General features: G+C 42.5%; 1 protein-coding gene across 1 annotated transcript in view; it reads left to right on the top strand.

Annotated features, from left to right (window-relative positions):
• Positions 1-11,597, top strand: part of ETV5 (ETS variant transcription factor 5) — a 62,373-nt gene extending 50,776 nt beyond the window's left edge. The window contains exons 10-13 of the mRNA XM_050780253.1: positions 396-464; positions 643-812; positions 5,750-5,851; positions 9,079-11,597. Of these exons, the coding sequence (XP_050636210.1) occupies positions 396-464; positions 643-812; positions 5,750-5,851; positions 9,079-9,300 (563 nt within the window). The 3' untranslated portion in view covers positions 9,301-11,597. The remainder of the gene's footprint in view (positions 1-395; positions 465-642; positions 813-5,749; positions 5,852-9,078) is intronic.
• The last annotated feature ends 6,503 nt before the right edge of the window (positions 11,598-18,100 follow it).

Genomic DNA, 18,100 nt, shown 5'->3' with positions numbered 1-18,100 from the left:
GCAGGTCTGTGTACAGATGAACCAAATCCATCCAGCTAGGCCAACTGAAATAGAGATGTGTTTTCAGATGTAAAGGCTTAGTCAGAGCAACATTGATCCAGGCAGACCTCAGAAGCAAAATGTGAAGGAACGTCCTGGTGACTCAGCACTTCCCCGCAGCCTTAGCTGTAAAAGCAGAAATTGATGAGGCTCTGACTGAGGCGCAGGTGATTACATCGGAATCGGAATGCCTGAGCCCTCTCGAAGTCCCTGAAAATTCCGTCTGTCATAGATACAGCAGTAGGACTTAGGGTCTGAAATGACAGGATGCCACTCTAGTCCTTAAATCCATAGTTTTTTAGTACAACACAGAATTTGTTAAGCAATGTAGTCTTTCTTTTTAAATTCTCTTTCAGGTTTTTCATATGAAAAAGATCCCCGATTATACTTTGACGACACTTGTGTTGTGCCTGAGAGACTGGAAGGTAAGTAGCCCCATCCAAGGTTTGTTGCCAGGTAGAGATTGGCAGATGTCAGAACACCTCAGCCATGACTCTCTTCCCAAGTCCAGTGATTAAATCAGCATGAACAACTCCTTTTCGTCCCAACCACCTGAGATACTTAGAACTAAGCTATTGTGTGATGTGTCCTTGTCCTAAACAGGCAAAGTCAAACAGGAGCCTACCATGTATCGAGAGGGGCCACCTTACCAGAGGCGAGGTTCCCTTCAGCTGTGGCAGTTCCTGGTCACCCTTCTTGATGACCCAGCCAATGCCCACTTCATTGCCTGGACAGGCCGAGGCATGGAGTTCAAGCTGATAGAACCGGAAGAGGTATGCACTGGATGCTAAACTCAGATGGGTTTTGATTTGTTGTTGTTGATGATGGTGTTTTTTGTTTAGATTTCCATTGAGGCTTCGTATTGTGTCAAGTCTGCTTTTCTTTCTCATTCATATTCTGGCGTGGCTACTGGGCTTGGCAGTATCCCTCCTATTAATGGGACAGTTTATAATGCATGCACAGGCAGAGTTCTCCACTGTAGAATACATTAAAAGTATTTGTAACACTTCTGCAAAATCTAGGGAGCAAGATCATGAAGTCTTATATTCAAATAGGATATGGTGTCCCTCTTGGAAAGTCTTTTTCAAGTATTGTTTCAATGATACAGACTTGTTTTGGTCTTAGCCCCTGTAGGCCATAGTCTGTCTCTGAGGCTACATGAACATATTGTATGACATTTTGACAATATATTACAGGATACAGCTACCCACAGTGTATTACAAATGGCTGTGGCCTGGAGAAATAAAATTATCAGAGGTGACTCAATCTTAATGAGCTTAGATTTTTTTTTTTTAAAAGGTGTGTTATGGCCGGGCGCAGTGGTTCACACCTGTAATCCCAACATTTTGGGAGGCTGAAGCAACAATATTGCTTGAGCCCAGGAGTTTGAGACCAGCCTGGGTAACATGGCAAAACCTTATCTCTACAAAAAATACAAAAAAAATTAGCTAGGCATGGTGGTGTGTGCCTGTAGTCCCAACTACTTGGGAGGCTGAGGCAGGGAGGATCGATTGAGCCTGGGTGACAGAACAAGACCCTGTGTCCAAAAAAATAAAATAAAAGTGTGTTATGTGACGTCATAATAGAGTAGTTGAGAGATGATACAAACCTCAATTATTTTAATAGGAAAAAAACATTGTTACTGTGTTTGTGCCCAGAACAGAAATAACTCTGTTGACAGAACCAGTACCATTTCTTCAATGAAGAAGACACACCCTAGAATCCCTTTCCTGAATATCACATAACAAAGTAAATTAAATCAGGCTCTCAGTATAGCATATTCTAAAGGGGTTGATTTTTAATTTCTGTTTGATTTAGAATCTAGAGAGATTATAAATGGAACAGAAATAACTGCCCAAAAAAACTGACATATGCTTCTTTTAGTAGCATGTTCTTAGGCATATAAATTAAACCAGCAGATCAAAAGGCATCTTTGGGTTGGGTATAATTAAATTGGGAACAACACTCTTAGACACTCTTAGAAAGCATTTGAACGAGAATTGCTGTTTTCAGTGTTCAGTTAACTCTAGGGCTCGCTTTAGCACACCAAGGAAATACGTTGGCATGGGGTTAACAGGAGGAGGTAGCAACCTGAGACTTGGTTTGGAAGAAGAAAGTGGTCTAACGGTTCAAATAGGAAAAGGAGGAGAATGTATGGATTGGAAATTTATGAAGAATCCTGATTGATAGAAGGCAGACTTCATTAAAGGCAATTAGAAAACAAGATACGCATATGTGTTCCCTGTTTTACATTCAGTCACAAGAATGGAAATGTGTCAGCATCTCTAGATGGACTAATTAAACAGCTTCTCTTTGGTTCAGTCTACCTTCAGAGCTGGAGTTGAGTGCCACTGTGTTAGTTTAGTGCCTACGTGGTTTTTTCCTGCTATGTAGAAACAGCCATGCTTCAGGCTTCTAGCACCCCTAGAGAGCCATCCACCCCACGTGGACCCATGCCTCTGCTCACTGCTTTCCAAATAACGTGGCCTGGTTTATGTGAAGTTGGAGAAAAGCGTGTCACCTAGGTTCACTGAGGCTTTCTGAAAGTAGTTCTGTCATGTGGGCAGCCTTTATTGATCTATCTTGTTTCACAAACAGGAGCTTTTATTATTTTATTGCCACTGCCTCGGGCCTAAGCACAGGCCGTCCAGCTGCAGGTAAACCTGGTTATGACCCTTGGTAAAGCTGTTATTGAATCTTCTGCACTCCTACCAGTGGCATAGAGAATGATGAACAGATGGCAAAGGGCCCCTGCTTTCTTACTTAATAAAGAAGCTAATATTAATACAGAATGCTCATAAATGCCAGGCATCCAAGTCATGTGAGAAGCCTGTGGTGTCCTTGAGCCTCCCTCGGTTGACCGGGCAGCTTTGTTTCTTCAGGAAATGGTGCTTTCCACCCCACCTTGAAGTCCCCAAGCTTTCCCTAAGCTCCAGATGTTCCTTTCTCTTCACCCAGGATCAGTTGGGTGCCACATGTGCATGTTAGCCTCAGGACAGGTGACATTTGCTGAGCTCCCCCCCACCCCGCCCCTCCTTGTATACCTGTGAGGGCCCTGTTCTTGTTAATGTCAGGAAGATACCAGCTTCTGGAAAAAGCTGTAAGAAGTCGTCATGGGGGAGCTTGAAGGGTGAAGCGGAGGAGGAAGCTGTTGGGGACGTAATTGTAGGCAGCTGTGTGGCTGAGTAGTGCACTCTGGGTAATTATCCATAATATCCATTACACTGTGCATGGAAATTGTGGTTTTAGAACTGCGTTTTGGCAGGCCCCCTAATCAAATGTCTTTTGATAGTCATCCAGCTTAGCACCCTCTCAATTATGACTGACTCGGCTTTAATCTGGAGCCATTTTAACTGTGAATCTGCATTAATGAATATTTTGGGGGGTAGGGTTGTTTGTTGAACATGTGGCAGATAACTGCTGCTGGGAGGTTTGAAGGGATGGGCTGCTAGAAAGAGCCACTCCCTGGGCTGTGGCTGCTCTCTCTTTAAAGGGGAAGAGGAATAGGTAGATCCGTTAACTCCTTCAGCCTCAGTCCTCAAGATATGTGCTACCAAAGTAACTAATGAGAGAGAAGAAAGATCTGATGACAAGCTATTGCCTGCCTCCCCAATCCCAGAAGAGGGGCAGCCCTAATTCCCAGCTGCTCTGGAGCTGAGCCGCACCATGCATTACTGTAGAAGGAACAGCCGTGGTGAGGGCTACAGAATCACAGGGCTCTGGCCCGAGAGGATGAGTCAGTAACTATGGCTACCAGAGCTGCTTTGAAATCTGTGCATATACCAAACCTTTCTCCAGTAAGCAATTGCATATGCAAGTGACAGCTGAGAGGTGGCCGCTGAAGTTGAAGAATATTCAAAGATTGTTTTCCACCCCTTAACGTAGTAAAATGATGAGGCTGGGCTTCTTTGAAATTTTCCTGTGTCACTTGTGGCAGACAGCAGTTAAAGATTAGTTTTATAAAGCATTTCTGAACAGGGTACAATGACGTATGTTATTAGGTTAGCAGATTTCTCTTCTTACCATTATTTCTATTGGTTTTAAATGTTTATCTTCTCTAACCAGGATGTAATTTTTGGTTAATTTCGCCTTTTCGGCTGTTTCAAAGGTAGAGTTGAGTGGGTACCATATGGAGAAAAGAGGAGACCCAAGACATGGTGTCTGCTGTGGGGACATGAAGCAATTGAACGGAAATTGAACTTTCATAAGGTTTCTTGCAAGGCAGAGTAGAATCATTGCTATTATTGTAATTAAGAGAGATGCATTCTTATCAGATAATTTTTGGTTTTTATTAAAGGTCATTTTAGAATCCTGAATTTAGAAGATGTTGCTTTCATTCTGCCCAGATATTTTAAGGAAAAGGTTTATGTGAAATGCTGTTTTCTCTCTGCCTCCTACTCCGTGTCTAACATTTGGCTTTTAAAATATCGAAGGGGCCAGGCGCAATGGCTCATGCCTATAATCCCAGCACTTTGGGAGGCTGAGGCAGGTGGATCACTTGAGGTCAGGAGTTTGTGACCAGCCTGGCCAACATGGTGAAACCCCATCTCTACTAAAAATACAAAAATTAACCGGGCATGACGACGGACACCTGTAATCCCAGCTGCTCGGGAGGCTGAGGCCGGAGAATCACTTGAGCCTGGGAGGCAGAGGTTGCAGGGAGCCGTGATCGTGCCACTGCACTCCAGCCTGGGCAACAGAGTGAGACTCCATCTCACAAGATAAAAATAAAATATCGAAGGAATATAGTTTTTTGTTTTTGTTTTTGTTTTTTAAGTTTCCAAAACTGACCTAAAATGCTGAAAACATGACCCCGACCCACGGTTTGCATACATTTGAAAACCTCCGAGTAAAACTCACATTTTCAGGGTTATTCTCTTACCTTGACAGCCATTCTCATGAGTAGGATTTTGGAAGTTGATATGCTTGAGTATAGAAATTGCTTGGCTGCCGTGATAATTGGGTAAACTCTACTAGGAAGTTTTCCTGCTATAAGGCTTCTTTGCCCAGCGCTCCAATTATATTGCCCTATCAGCAACCTCAGGTGGACTGGGTTGGATATAATGCATTTCAGAACTGTTTGGAAAGCCCTGTTAATTTTTCATTAAGTGGATAATGGTGCTACATGCTTTAATGTCCATTCTGCAAGTCTGCTGGGAGCGTGGGATTGGATGGCAGCAGGCTGAAATGATCTGATTCCCCCTTAGTCCGTGAGCTGCAATAAGTAAACATCTCCCAGCCCCCCTCCAATCTTATTAGAATTGAACTTTTGCTCTGCTGGCCCATTAGCAACTCACTAGTGTGTTTCTAATGTTTCAGGAATGACCATTCTAATTATTCCTTATTGACTGCTACAGAAACCATAGCACTTAATGGCAACATGTTAATGGTCTATGGGTATTGGTCAATAATTCATACGTGGAGAAACAGTAGAGGGCCTGCATCCTCTGGGATGTTAGCCAAGCCCTCTGCAATCTTAAAGTGCTAGGATTCTTCCATCTCTAGGTCTCACCTCTTAGTAGTCATCACTGAGTCATCGCCTTTGCTGAACATTTGGTCTGGAAGGAGCTAAATGCCTTCCCTTCCAGGTCAGAGTAGTGGATCATTGACCAAAGCAATCAGGTTACAGAACTGGCTCTGCTGGGATTGGGAGAGAACACAGGGCCCAGGGAATGCGTTTTCGTTGCTCTTCACTTTACTGTCTCTTCAGGTTGCTCGGCGCTGGGGCATCCAGAAGAACCGGCCAGCCATGAACTATGACAAGCTGAGCCGCTCTCTCCGCTATTACTATGAAAAGGGCATCATGCAGAAGGTGAGCCATTATACAAGACCCTTAGCCCACTCTGGTCTCTTAAGGAAAAAGTCCAGGGCTTCTATAGTGAGACTGGTGGTCATCACTAGGAGAAAATGTTAGCCCCCTAAGTGATTCTGTGGTAGGAAACAATCTTGAGAAGACAAACTTGAGACAAGAATCAAATGAGATATAGGGTACATTTCATGCTCTTGGGCATGTGGAAACTAGAAGTTGCATGTAGAACACACAATGGAAAATTAGGCTCCTCTGCTTTCCCGAAACTGCCTCTATCTATGAGAATTCCCAGAAACTTAGGCCAACTGTTGTATCCAAAAGGGACTCCAGGGAATCAGCTTGAAGGTCTCTACTTCAACAGCTTGGTTGAAGTCTTTAGTTGTTAAAACACCTAGACTTCCAAATCTGTTAGTTTGATACGCTCAGAAGTGTTAGAGGAATAAGAACATCTGATTTTTATTTCAGACTTACAGAAACTGGAACTCAAGTTAAAAACCCAAAGTTTGTAGAATGGCAGCAGAGTCACCTGGTAGCAGGTTGCTCTTTGTGGAATAAAGGATGAAGCATATTTTGAGGAAATCAGTACAAAAATCTTAGTGGGATAGGTAGCGAGGGCCACAGTCTCAGCATCCCATGGAGAAGTAGAAGATGGGAATGGCAAGTCTTTCTTAGCTACCAGATTTGTAATGTATAGTTGCCCAGATCCTGGCATTTATATGTTGAGGCAGTCTACCTGGCAGTAGCCAATGAGATGAACTTGGCAGAAGCATATGGGCAAAACTGCTGAGAACTTGTCTACAAGAAGCCAGATTCCTCTTTCTCATAGGTGGGTAGTAATGTGACCCTATATTCTCTTCGCCACCTTAAAAAATACTCAACAGCTCGTTGTGATTTTCTAGATAAACTCTAGACTTGTTAGTGCTTCATACAGCCTCTGAGGCTATTCCCACTCTGGTCACCACCCAGCTCTCATTTCTTCACTCAAACTTGACGGCTTTCACTAGCATAGCCACCTTTTACTTTAATGCAGTATTTGTTTGCCAGAGAATACATGTTACATACATGTACATTATCACGCATACCATAAAATGGAAAACACCTGTTAAACTACATCCTCCTTAAGACCTAGAACATTCCTAATGCTCTCAGTACCTGCCCAGCCCCTCCTTGTTTTCTGTCTCAGTCATCACCTTTCCATTTCAGATTGGGTTAGGTGGTCCCCTTTGCTGCTTCTGATGGCACCAGTACTTGTTCCTACCACTGCTCTTCTCACTGTGTCTCAAATAACTCCTTCCTTGTTGCTACCCCCCACTGGAGTATGAGTTCCCTTGGGTTAGAAATTGAGGTTTAACTTGAGTGCTTGACACAGAGTTAAATGCTGTAGGACAGGTGGTCCGCTACCCTACCCCTCCTTTTTTTAAAGTATACGGTCCAGTGGTTTCACAGAGCTGTACAACCATTACCACAATCAATTTTAGAACGTTTTATCACCCCAAAAAGAAACACCATAGCCATCAGCAGCCACCCCACATTGTCCCCTGTCCTCCTTAGAGTTGACATCATCAGGTCAAATCCTAAGTTCAGGTGGGAGAGCCACCATCATTCCTTTGCTGTTCCCAACTCCACATCCAACACGAGGAGATGCAACCCAGGGCGCAGTAACTTGAACCAATGGAAATGAGCTGTCCTTATGACTAGCTTCTGTGTTTTCTAAGGGAGTAGAAGAGAACTTCGTTTCTGAGAATAAATAGGCAAAGAGTACAGGAAGGCCCAGGAATGAGGCTTCGTGGGCTCAGATCCTAACACTTCAATTTGTTGGCTGTATGATTTGAGGAAACTCACCTAGTCTCCCAGAGCCTCTATTTCTAATAAAAATGTAGATAGTCACTTAATCTCCCAAAGCCTCTATTTCTAATAAAAATGTAGATAATAATTCTTGCTTTAATCCCACAGGGTAATATATTTGAAAATATTTCAGAAATAATAATGTGCCATCCAATGTAAAGAAGGGGTTATTATTGTATTTGTTATATGACTCACAAGTAAATGAGAGCTGATTAAAAGGTGAATGATAGCCCGTCAGTGTGTAGAGAGACTTAGAAAAGCTGTAGTGCCGTACCCTCCATTTTTGAAGGGAAAATTGAGGTTCACAGAGGTTAAGGCTCATTAGTGACTAAACCAGGACTGGAAGCTGGCAGCTCCCGGCTTCTGATCTAGGATTATTTCCACTGTGCTCTCCTGCTGCACTCTTCCACACAAACTAATTTTCAGGGTTGGGCTTTAAGGTAAAACTGGCATATAACACTAACTAGAGATGGTTGATTGATAGAGATTTGGAAGCAGAGCCATACTTGTTCAATTAAAAAAAAGATTTTAGAATCACAGCAGAATGACTGAAGGGCAAGATTAAACTCAACAGTTTGAATTTTTAAATCTAAAATGTTTATCTTATCAGTAATTTTGGCTGCCTTCCCTTGCCCCTCTGCGTCTCCAGACAGAAGCCAATTACTGGGTTTGATTTTCGGTATTAGGTGCCTCTTGTACTGTTGCTAAACAACCAGCAGAGAGAAGGTGATCCCATTGACACAGATGGCTCATCAGCCACATACCATGAGGCCCTTGAATAACCAAGACCTTCTGGTTCTAATATTATAATGCAGAAAACCCATAGAAAGGTAGTTAGCGGTTCCCTCAGTGTGACAGAGCCATGCGATGAGTCATTTAAAACTGCAGCGTAAGCCAAAAGCAATTCTTTTCTGTTTCGGAACATACTTAAGGCTTCTGCACAGGCTCTCTCTCATCAGATTTCTAACCTTTCAAATAACAAGGCCATACTGCAAAGACTGTAAACTCCGGAGGTGACCAAAAATATGGTCAGGCTTCTGCCTTGCACCTGTCAGTCCTTACACCTTTTTGGAACACCAAACTCCAGGCTCAGTATAACCATGCTTTCAAAGCTGTCACTGGAAGACAGAAAGTGGGAATTTTCTTTTAAGAGTCCATCTAGTGTGAATTCAAAATTCAGATACCTTCTTTTTTAATTGCTGTAGTGTCAGTAAAATACTTGGCAGATAATAGGTTCCCAGGATTTCTCAAAATAAGTCTGAGTGATGGGGATAATCAGCTGCTCCTTTGGTCCCTGGCTTTGTGACTTATGAATACCTTGTTCTCTTCCCCTGATCCCATGCCCTGTTCCAACTGGGTCCTGTAAGGTGTGTTTTCTCCCTCAGGTGGCTGGAGAGCGATACGTCTACAAATTTGTCTGTGACCCAGATGCCCTCTTCTCCATGGCTTTCCCGGATAACCAGCGTCCGTTCCTGAAGGCAGAGTCCGAGTGCCACCTCAGCGAGGAGGACACCCTGCCGCTGACCCACTTTGAAGACAGCCCTGCTTACCTCCTGGACATGGACCGCTGCAGCAGCCTCCCCTATGCCGAAGGCTTTGCTTACTAAGTTTCTGAGTGGCAGAGTGGCCAAACCCTAGAGCTAGCAGTTCCCATTCAGGCAAACGAGGGCAGTGGTTTTGTTTGTGTTTTTGACTGTTCCTAAAGCTTGCCCTTTGAGTATTATCTGGAGAACCCAAGTCGTCTCTGGATTGGCACCCTTAAAGACAGATACATTGGCTGGGGAGTGGGAACAGGGAGGGGCAAAAAACCACCAAAAGGCTGGTGCCTCAACTCTGATTCTGATGAGGTTTCTGGGAAGAGATCAAAATGGAGTCTCCTTACCATGGACAATATATGCAAAGCAATATCTTGTTCAGGTTAGTACCCGCAAAACGGGACACAGTATGTGACAATCTGCATCGATCATGGACTACTAAATGCCTTTACATAGAAGGGCTCTGATTTGCACAATTTGTCGAAAAATCACAAACCCATAGAAAAGTAAGTAGGCTAAGTTGGGGAGGCTCAAACCATTAAGGGTTAAAAATATATCTTAAACATTGGAAAGCTCTTCTAGCTGAATCTGAAATATTACCCCTTGTCTAGAAAAAGGGGGGCAGTTAGAACAGCTGTAGCCCAGTTCGTGGTTCTCAAAATCATAAACCATGGCTACTCTTGGGAACCATCAGCCATGTGCGCCAAGTAGAGCAAGCACCCTTTCTCTTCCCAGTCACATGGCTGAGTGTGGATGACTTTTAGGAGAAGGGCGATTAACACTTTTTGACAGTATTTTGTTTTGCCTTGATTTGGGGGATTGTTTTGTTTTGGTGGTTGTTTTGGAAAAACAGTTTATAAACTGATTTTTGTAGTTTTGGTATTTAAAGCAAAAAAACAAAAAACAAAAACAAACCTTTTGGTAACTGTGCACTGTGTCCTTTAGCCAGGGCCGTGCCAACTTATGAAGACACTGCAGCTTGAGAGGGGCTTTGCTGAGGCTTCCCCTTGGCCATGTGAAAGCCCGCCGTGTTGCCTGCTTTGTGCTTTCTGCACCAGACAACCTGATGGAACATTTGCACCTGAGTTGTACATTTTTGAAGTGTGCAGGGCAGCCTGGACACAAGCTTAGATTCTCTGTGTATAGTTCCCCGTGTTCACTAACATGCCCTCTCTGGAAAGCATATGTATATAACATGTGTCATGTCATTTGGAAACCTGGTCACCTGGTGAGAACCCTTGGGATTCTTCCCTGGGCATGACTGATGACAATTTCCATTTCATCAGTTCGTTTTGTTTTCCTTTTTCTTTAAATCTTGGACTTTAGACCCTACCTGTGTGATTCAGTAGGGTTTGAGACTTACGTGTGTAACTGACAGGTAAGCAACAGTGCTAGCATTCTAGATTCCTGCCTTTTTTAAAAAAGAAATTATTCTCATTGCTGTATTATATTGGAAAAGTTTTAAACAACCAAGCTAAAGCTACGTGAAAGCTGAGCTCAAAGTAGAGGAAAAAATTACTGGTGGTACCTTGCTGCCTGCTCTGCTGGTAGAATTCTGTGCTCCCCATGACATTTAGCACATTAAGAAGGACTACACTGTTCCTCGTATGTGAAGGAGGCAGTGCTGACTCCGTGAGTGTGAGACACATGTTTGAACTGCTTTTCTATCAATGGAGCACTCCATAGTCTCAAACTGTCCCCCTTATGACCAACAGCACATTTGTGAAGAGGTTCACAAGGATAAGGGGTGTACTTTATAGCTATGGAAACGTGAGATTCTCCTCTATTGGAAGCTAATTAGCCCACAAAGGTGGTAAACCTGTAGCTTGGGCCTTAATTAGCGTTGTACTCTAATCAAAGGACTCTTTCTAAACCATATTTATAGCTTTCTTAACCTACACATAGTCTATACATAGATGCATATTTTACCCCCAGCTGGCTAGAGATTTATTTGTTGTAAATGCTGTATAGATTTGGTTTTCCTTTCTTTACTTACCCTGGTTTGGATTTTTTTTTGAATGGATTTATGCTGTCTTAGCAATATGAAAATAATCCTCTGTAGTCTGAGCTACCCCTCCCCTGCTGTAACTTACGTGGCCTGTGCTGTCACCGGGCATAGGACAGCAGCATCACCATTGCATTCCCATCGGACTCATGCACCTCCCGGATGGTTTTGGGTTTTTTCGGGGGTTCTTTGGGGTTGGTTTGTTTGCTTCTTTTCCAGAGTGTGGAAAGTCTACAGTGCAGAAAGGCTTTAACCTGCCAGTTGATTTGAAATACTTTCCCCTGCGCAGGGCCGTATGCATCCTGCCAAGCTGCGTTATATTCTGTACTGTGTACAATAAAGAAGTTTGCTTTTCGTTTACCAAGCACCTGAACCTGCCTCTTTCTTGCCCTCATTGGTCTAATTCTAAAGCAGGCAAAAGCCCTCTGCCTTTCTCTCCACCCCCACCCTAGCCCTCTCAACAATATAACCTTACCAGTGGACAGTGGAATTGAGGGCAGTTCAGGAAACTCTGTTACCTGGAAATAGACATAGACAACTGCTCTTAAACTCCAGCTAAAAATGTAATCCAAAGAGGTAGAAAGTCAAGAGATCCTCTTCCCAGCCAATGGTAAGCTGAGATCGCCTCATCCCCTTGAGCCCACCGAGCCACCAATTCTTAGTAACTTTTTTTTTTATTTTATTTTAAAGTATAGCCCATGTTTGGCTTTGGGTTGTGTGAAAAGATGACAAAGTAGTCTAGGACTTTTGAGTCCCAGGATTATTCTCAGCCCCTTATGTGAATACTTTGAAAACCAATAAGAACTTAAGACCATTCATTTTCTAATTTTTCCCCAATAAGTTTTGCTTTTGACAAGTAAAAATTCAATTAATGGTTGATAAATAACAAAAAAAGGTCAGGAACATTTTGCCCACTATGTTTGTTTCTGGCCATGCAGCAGTAAAAACCTTTCCTCCAAGTTTGTCTTTTTCTCGTGAAATATATACCACTCAGGAAATATGTGGAAGAAAATAAAGTTCGCTGGGTTGGATGCAGTATTGTTATGGCTTTTAGTGCTCTTAATTTCACCCTGTTTCTGCACCTCTAATTTGGCCTTTTCAAGACTCCTATTACAGTGGAGAAATAAAGTAGAGCCTTTTTTGAAGCCTAGAACAGAAGGCTTTCTGTCGGTTTATCTGCTATCTTTCTTTACTGTTTTACAAGCCTCTAAGTGTAGAAACATCGAGACTGAATCCGTGCACCGCCGCTTGAATTGGAACTTGTGAGGAATGAATGTCTGCCACATAAACCCCATTAGCTTCGACAGATTAAGAAAAGATGCTTGGGGAGAAGGGGCAGGGGTGCGCAGGAAAAAGCCGTCTCCGCCTCTCAGCTTCACCATGATAAGGCTTTAACAATCCGCTCCCCATTATTCACGGGCTCGTTATCCAGCCTGGGCCCAGACCCAGATCGTTAACCTAACGCAGGAGGTCACCAAACACTGCCGCCCTTCTAGTGTTGGGCGCTAGGATAAGGAAGCCCAGAAAATGGGCAGTTTACTCTTCATCAGGGTCCCCTTTCATGAGCCAAGCCAGGGGAACAATGCGTATTCAGTTGTTAGATGACAAAGAGGTAGTGTGAGCACAGAAGAATGTGGTTTTGAGAGCCAGAGTATGTGCAGAATCTAAATTCTAATGCAGCTGGGACAAATGTAAACTAATGTGGAAGAAAAACACTAATGTACCCAGACGGTTGGAAACTTTGGAGAGGCAGTTCATTGCCCAGCGGTGCAGGTGGCTGCTGCTCAATGTGTGGCCTCTGAAATACAAACGAAAGGAAAAAAGTCCAAAAGATCATCAGTTTAATACAAATGCATAGTGTAAGTATTGTTTAGTACAAATACATAGTCTAAGTATTCTATTCAGCATAAGTGTATTGTACTTAAAATAGGGGGAGGGTGTGAGGGTGGTACCAGGCGAGCAGCTATGTCCTTTTGATCCCAGCGAGTACACTGGTGTCCCATTCAGAAGGGGCCCTTTGAATGACCAGCCTCAGCTCCTCCAGTTTTAAGCGCTGGCTCTACACCCAAGCCCGGGTTTGTTGACCTTGGCAGTCAGATAACCTTTTGGGTAGCACTTTACAGTTTACAGAGCACTTTTTCATCTCCATTATCTTTTTGGCAGCCTTTCTTAAACAGTAATACTGTTGAAATTGAGTCTGAAGATGCCATGGCTGTTAGCCTCCAAAATTAATTTCTTTTTTGGAATTTTCACAGTGGCTACTGTGGAAAGAGGACTAGTCCCATGGAGGCTATATAGACATTTGGGTTCTGGCCCCAGTTCAGTGGTTGACTGGGTTTAACTAGATGGTCTCAGGGGCCATCTGGCCTAACCTCCCAGGTTCATTGAGGGCACTGATGAAGTACTACTCCCCCGATCTCATAGGCAGTAAGGGAGAAAGAAAGGAGTTTCCTAGGGAAGTCAAGAGGGGTTGTGCGTGTGTAGGAGAGTTAACAACTAGTTAAGAACACCATTCTCAAGTCACCATTTTTAAGCAAGCTCTGAAGATGGCTCAGTTCCACCATTAAGGACATGTTTCTTCATTTTCAGTCATCTGCTGAGCACCTACCTACTAGGTGCCAGGCACTGCTGGATGCTAAACATAAATGAGTTAGACGGCATTTTCAAGCGAAAGCCCTGTTTGTGGTATAGTAATTGTGTGACAACCTCTTACATGTTTAAATGCTATACTTTCCAGGTCATACTTAAACACTACTGACACCATCTTATCCAGACCATGTTAACCAGAAGCTGGAGGGGCTGGGGCATTTATCCTCCAACTCCTGCCCCTATTGGTTGGAGGTTATCCCCAGAGATGTTAACTCTTCAATATATATCCTATCAGGAAGAGAAGAGAGTAGACGCAGATAATCAGTGTGCTAGGAACTGTTTTCAGATGCAGTTAGCTCAGGGGGTTGAGGGTACATGGAACTGGCATCAGTGATGTCTGTGACACCTACCTTTAACAATTAGCCGGACTGTCCTGGATGACCTGTTTGCTAGAGTGAAACAAGGGTGAGTCTGTGCTTTCATCATTGAGTTACCATGTATCAATCATCTATGATGTTTAAGACACTGTAATAGACACTTTGCAGGTGGAGATAAGGGAGTGACAATGAAGCCCGCCCTCTCCTTCAGCACCCAGCAATCTAGTGGGGAAAACATTTCTCCAGGTGAAACTAGAATACAAGGTATAACATACTGAGTATTACTCATCCTATAAATAGTGCCTAGTTTATGCCAGGTACTGCTCTAGGATTAGTGGAGGGAAATAAATCTCTGCTTTCAAGGATCTTACATCTGGGCAAGGGAGGAAAAAAACAAATGATAGAATTTGTTAAGTATTAAGTACTATGGGAAAAAATAAATCAGGGAAAGGAAATGGTGAGTAGTGGGAGTGGAGGGTTGCAATTTTAATCAGGGAGGTAGGTCAGGGAAGGTCTTAGTTGAGCAAAGACCAAAAAAAGTAGCTACCAGATGGATATCAGAAGGAAAAGCATTCCCTGCAGGGGGAAGAGCAAGTACAAGACCCTGAAGCTTTGAACATGCTTGGAATATTTATGGAATAACAAGGACTGTGAAACTGGATCCAGAAGTCAGGCAGAATATGGTTAAAAGAAAAGTAACGGGTTGTATCATCTGGGGCCGGGTAGGCTTTTTAAGGACTCTGGCGTTTACTCTGTTTATGTCTAGCTGTTAGAGTTTTTTGAGCTAAGAAGTGACATCATCTGATGTGTATTTTGAAAGATCACTCTGACTGCTAAGTTGAATATAGACCGTAGGGAACAAGGAAGGAAGGAAGAAGACCAAGTTGTAGGAGGCTGCAGTAATCCAGGTGGGGTGAGATGGTGGCATGGGTCAGGGCATACAGAGAGCATATATCAATACATTTGTAAGACAGAGCCAGTAGGCTTTGGACATGGAAGGTGAGAAACGAAAGAGAAGTCAATTATGGCTCCAAGGTTTGTGGCCTCAGCCCAAGGAAGGTTGATGTTGCCATTTACCGAGAGGGAGAAGACTGAGGAGGAACAATTTGGAGAGAGGTGGGGGAAGAAAAGGTATTCTTTAGGGGGCATATTAACTTTCACATGCCTTTGAGAAATCCAGATGGGAACACATTAGGTTATACAAGTCTGGAGTTCAGGGGAGAGATCCAGGCTGCAGACAGCAATTAGGAATTGTCAGTGTGCAAGAGAGTATCTAAAGCTAAAACTGGATTAAATGATTAAGGGAGTAAGTATAAATAGAAGAAAAGTTCCAAGGACTGAGCCTTTGGACACTCCAAGATTAAGAGGCTAGAGAGACAAAGAAGAACCTGCAATGGCCAGTGCTTCATCATGATGTGTCCAGTATGGTGAGGACTGTGGCTGGATTAGCAATGTGGAGGCCATGTATGACTTGCAGAAGCCATTTCCAGAGTAGCAGAGGCAGTAGAACTGATCAATACTACTAGAATCCAAAGGAGGTTTGAATGTACCCTCAGTTGGGGACAGGGATCAGAGAAGATTCCATGGATTTCAAAATCCTGGATTTGAGTTCAGCTCAGCCTCTCTGACTAGCCCTTCTACTCTCAGACCCTCAAAGGCTGAAAAAGGCCTAGGAACCCCTGCCAGGTAGCCGGACCAGAAGATACAGGGTGGGAAAGAATATCTGAGGATAAAGGAAGAAGGATCAAGATCCTGTTATCACTACCTTTCCCATCCCCTTGGGGCTCTATTTATTCTCATTTTGTGCTCTTAAAATAAATTTCTATTTTTGAAATGTTAAGTGTTTTAAAATAACTTTTTTCATATTACACAATTAGCATATGTTCTTTGTAGAAAACCAGAAAAAAAATCATAGCCCAAATTAAAAACTTTTCTGAAAACTCAACCTAGAGATCACAGTTAACACTTTACATCTTCCCAGATGGCTTTTCTCTATACTGTATTTTAAATATTAAAAATGGTCATGCTGTACACTTTACGAAGTCTTTAAACTTATTTTAAGCATTGTATTTTGAACATCTTTCCATATCAAGAAAAATTCTTTTACACCATTTTTAACGACAGCATGTGATTCCATAGTAGATATGTAACGTCATATATTTAAGAGTCCCCTTTGCTGGAGTTAAAGGGACCACAAATATGATGTGCCCATGCCCACCAAACCAAGTAATCTACACTCCCCCCAGCCCAAAATCAAACAAATGGCAAATAATAATTTGGTCTTTTCTATTGTTTTAATTAGTAACCGACTCCTATTAATTTTACCTTCTAAATATCTCTAAAATCCATCTCCATCATCAGTACCATAAATCTCCCAATATCTCTCACCCGGACTGTTGCAGTCACCACCTAACAGTTCTCACCACATCTACTCTTGCCCCACCCCTGCCCCTTCTCCATGATGTAGTCAGAGTGATTTGTTTTTAAGCACAAGTTACTCCCCTACTTGAGACTTTTCAGCGATACCCACTGGAGTGGCTAAAATAAAAAGGACCAGCAACACCAAATGTTGGCAAGTATACAACGCAGGCAGGAGTGTTAAATGACACAACCAACTTTGGAAAACTATTTGGCAGTTTATTACAAAGGTAAACATACATCTACTCTATGATCCAGCAATTCCAATTCTAAGTATTTGCCAAAAAGAGATATAAACATGTATTACAAAAAGACATATGCAAGAACATTTCTAGAAACTTTATTGATAACAGCCACTAAAAACAACCCAAATGCCCATCAACCAGAGAACAAATAAACAAGTCATGGTATCCATACAACAGAATACTACTCAGCAATAAAAGAAAATGAACTACAGATACACATAGCAGTATGGATGAATCTCAAAAACATTATGTTAAACTAAATAATAACACGAAAGAATACATACTGTGTGATTCTATAATAGATGAAATTGTAGAATAGCCAAAACTAACCTATGGTGATAGAAAGTGGTAGCAAGGGATGGGTGGACAGGTATTGGTTGGAAAGGGGTAGAGGGAACATGCTGGGGTAATTGATAGAAATTGTCTATATCTTGGTTTGGGTGGTAGTTATACGTATATGTTTGTTAACATTCATTGAACTGAACACCTGAAGTGTGTGCATTTTATTTTATGTTAATTATTCCTCTGAAAATACTTACAGTCATTGTTTGAGATAAAATAAAAATCCTGAACTTGGCCTTACCAAGCCAATACCTCTTCAGCCTCACCGTGCACCATCCTCTCCCCTATAACATGTGTTCCACGGCCCCTCGCCTTCTTCCAGTGTCTCTGCCATACCTTGCTCCCTCCTGTTTCAGCCTTGACATGAGCTGTTCCTGGAGCTGAAATGTTATACTGCCCCTGAATCCATCCCTAGCCTCCAAGCAGCTTACCCTCCACACACTCTTTACCCCCATTTCTAAGAGCACCCCAGGAAAAACAATCAGTTTATCTTTCAAATAAATGAATAATTTCATTTTCCAAGCCTTCCTGGATTTACTCTCATTCCCCTCCAACACCATTTTAATACTCTTTCCTTGCTTGCTATCTATTTTTTTTATAGAATTTCTCACAATTTTTAACCTTTCATTTGCAAGATTAGTTACTTGGCCTTCTCCAGTAAACAATAGATTTTATGAAGGCAGGACCATACCTAACTGCTTTATCTATGATAAAGAGTAGGTGATTAAGCAATATGTATTGACTGACTGAACGCAGTTATGAGTATCTTTGTTCACTTACGACTTCCAGGATAAATTCCTAGAAGATACATGATTTGGTCAAAAGGGAGGCAAATTTTAAAGCTATTTATATAAACTGCAAAGAGCCTTCCAGAAAAGATTGTGTGGGATTTGTAC

The sequence above is a fragment of the Macaca thibetana genome, chromosome 2 (assembly GCF_024542745.1).
Source record: "Macaca thibetana thibetana isolate TM-01 chromosome 2, ASM2454274v1, whole genome shotgun sequence".
NCBI classification, from domain to species: domain Eukaryota; kingdom Metazoa; phylum Chordata; class Mammalia; order Primates; family Cercopithecidae; genus Macaca; species Macaca thibetana.
The sequence above is the reverse complement of the archived record's forward strand: the minus strand, read 5'-3'. Positions and strand labels throughout refer to the sequence as shown.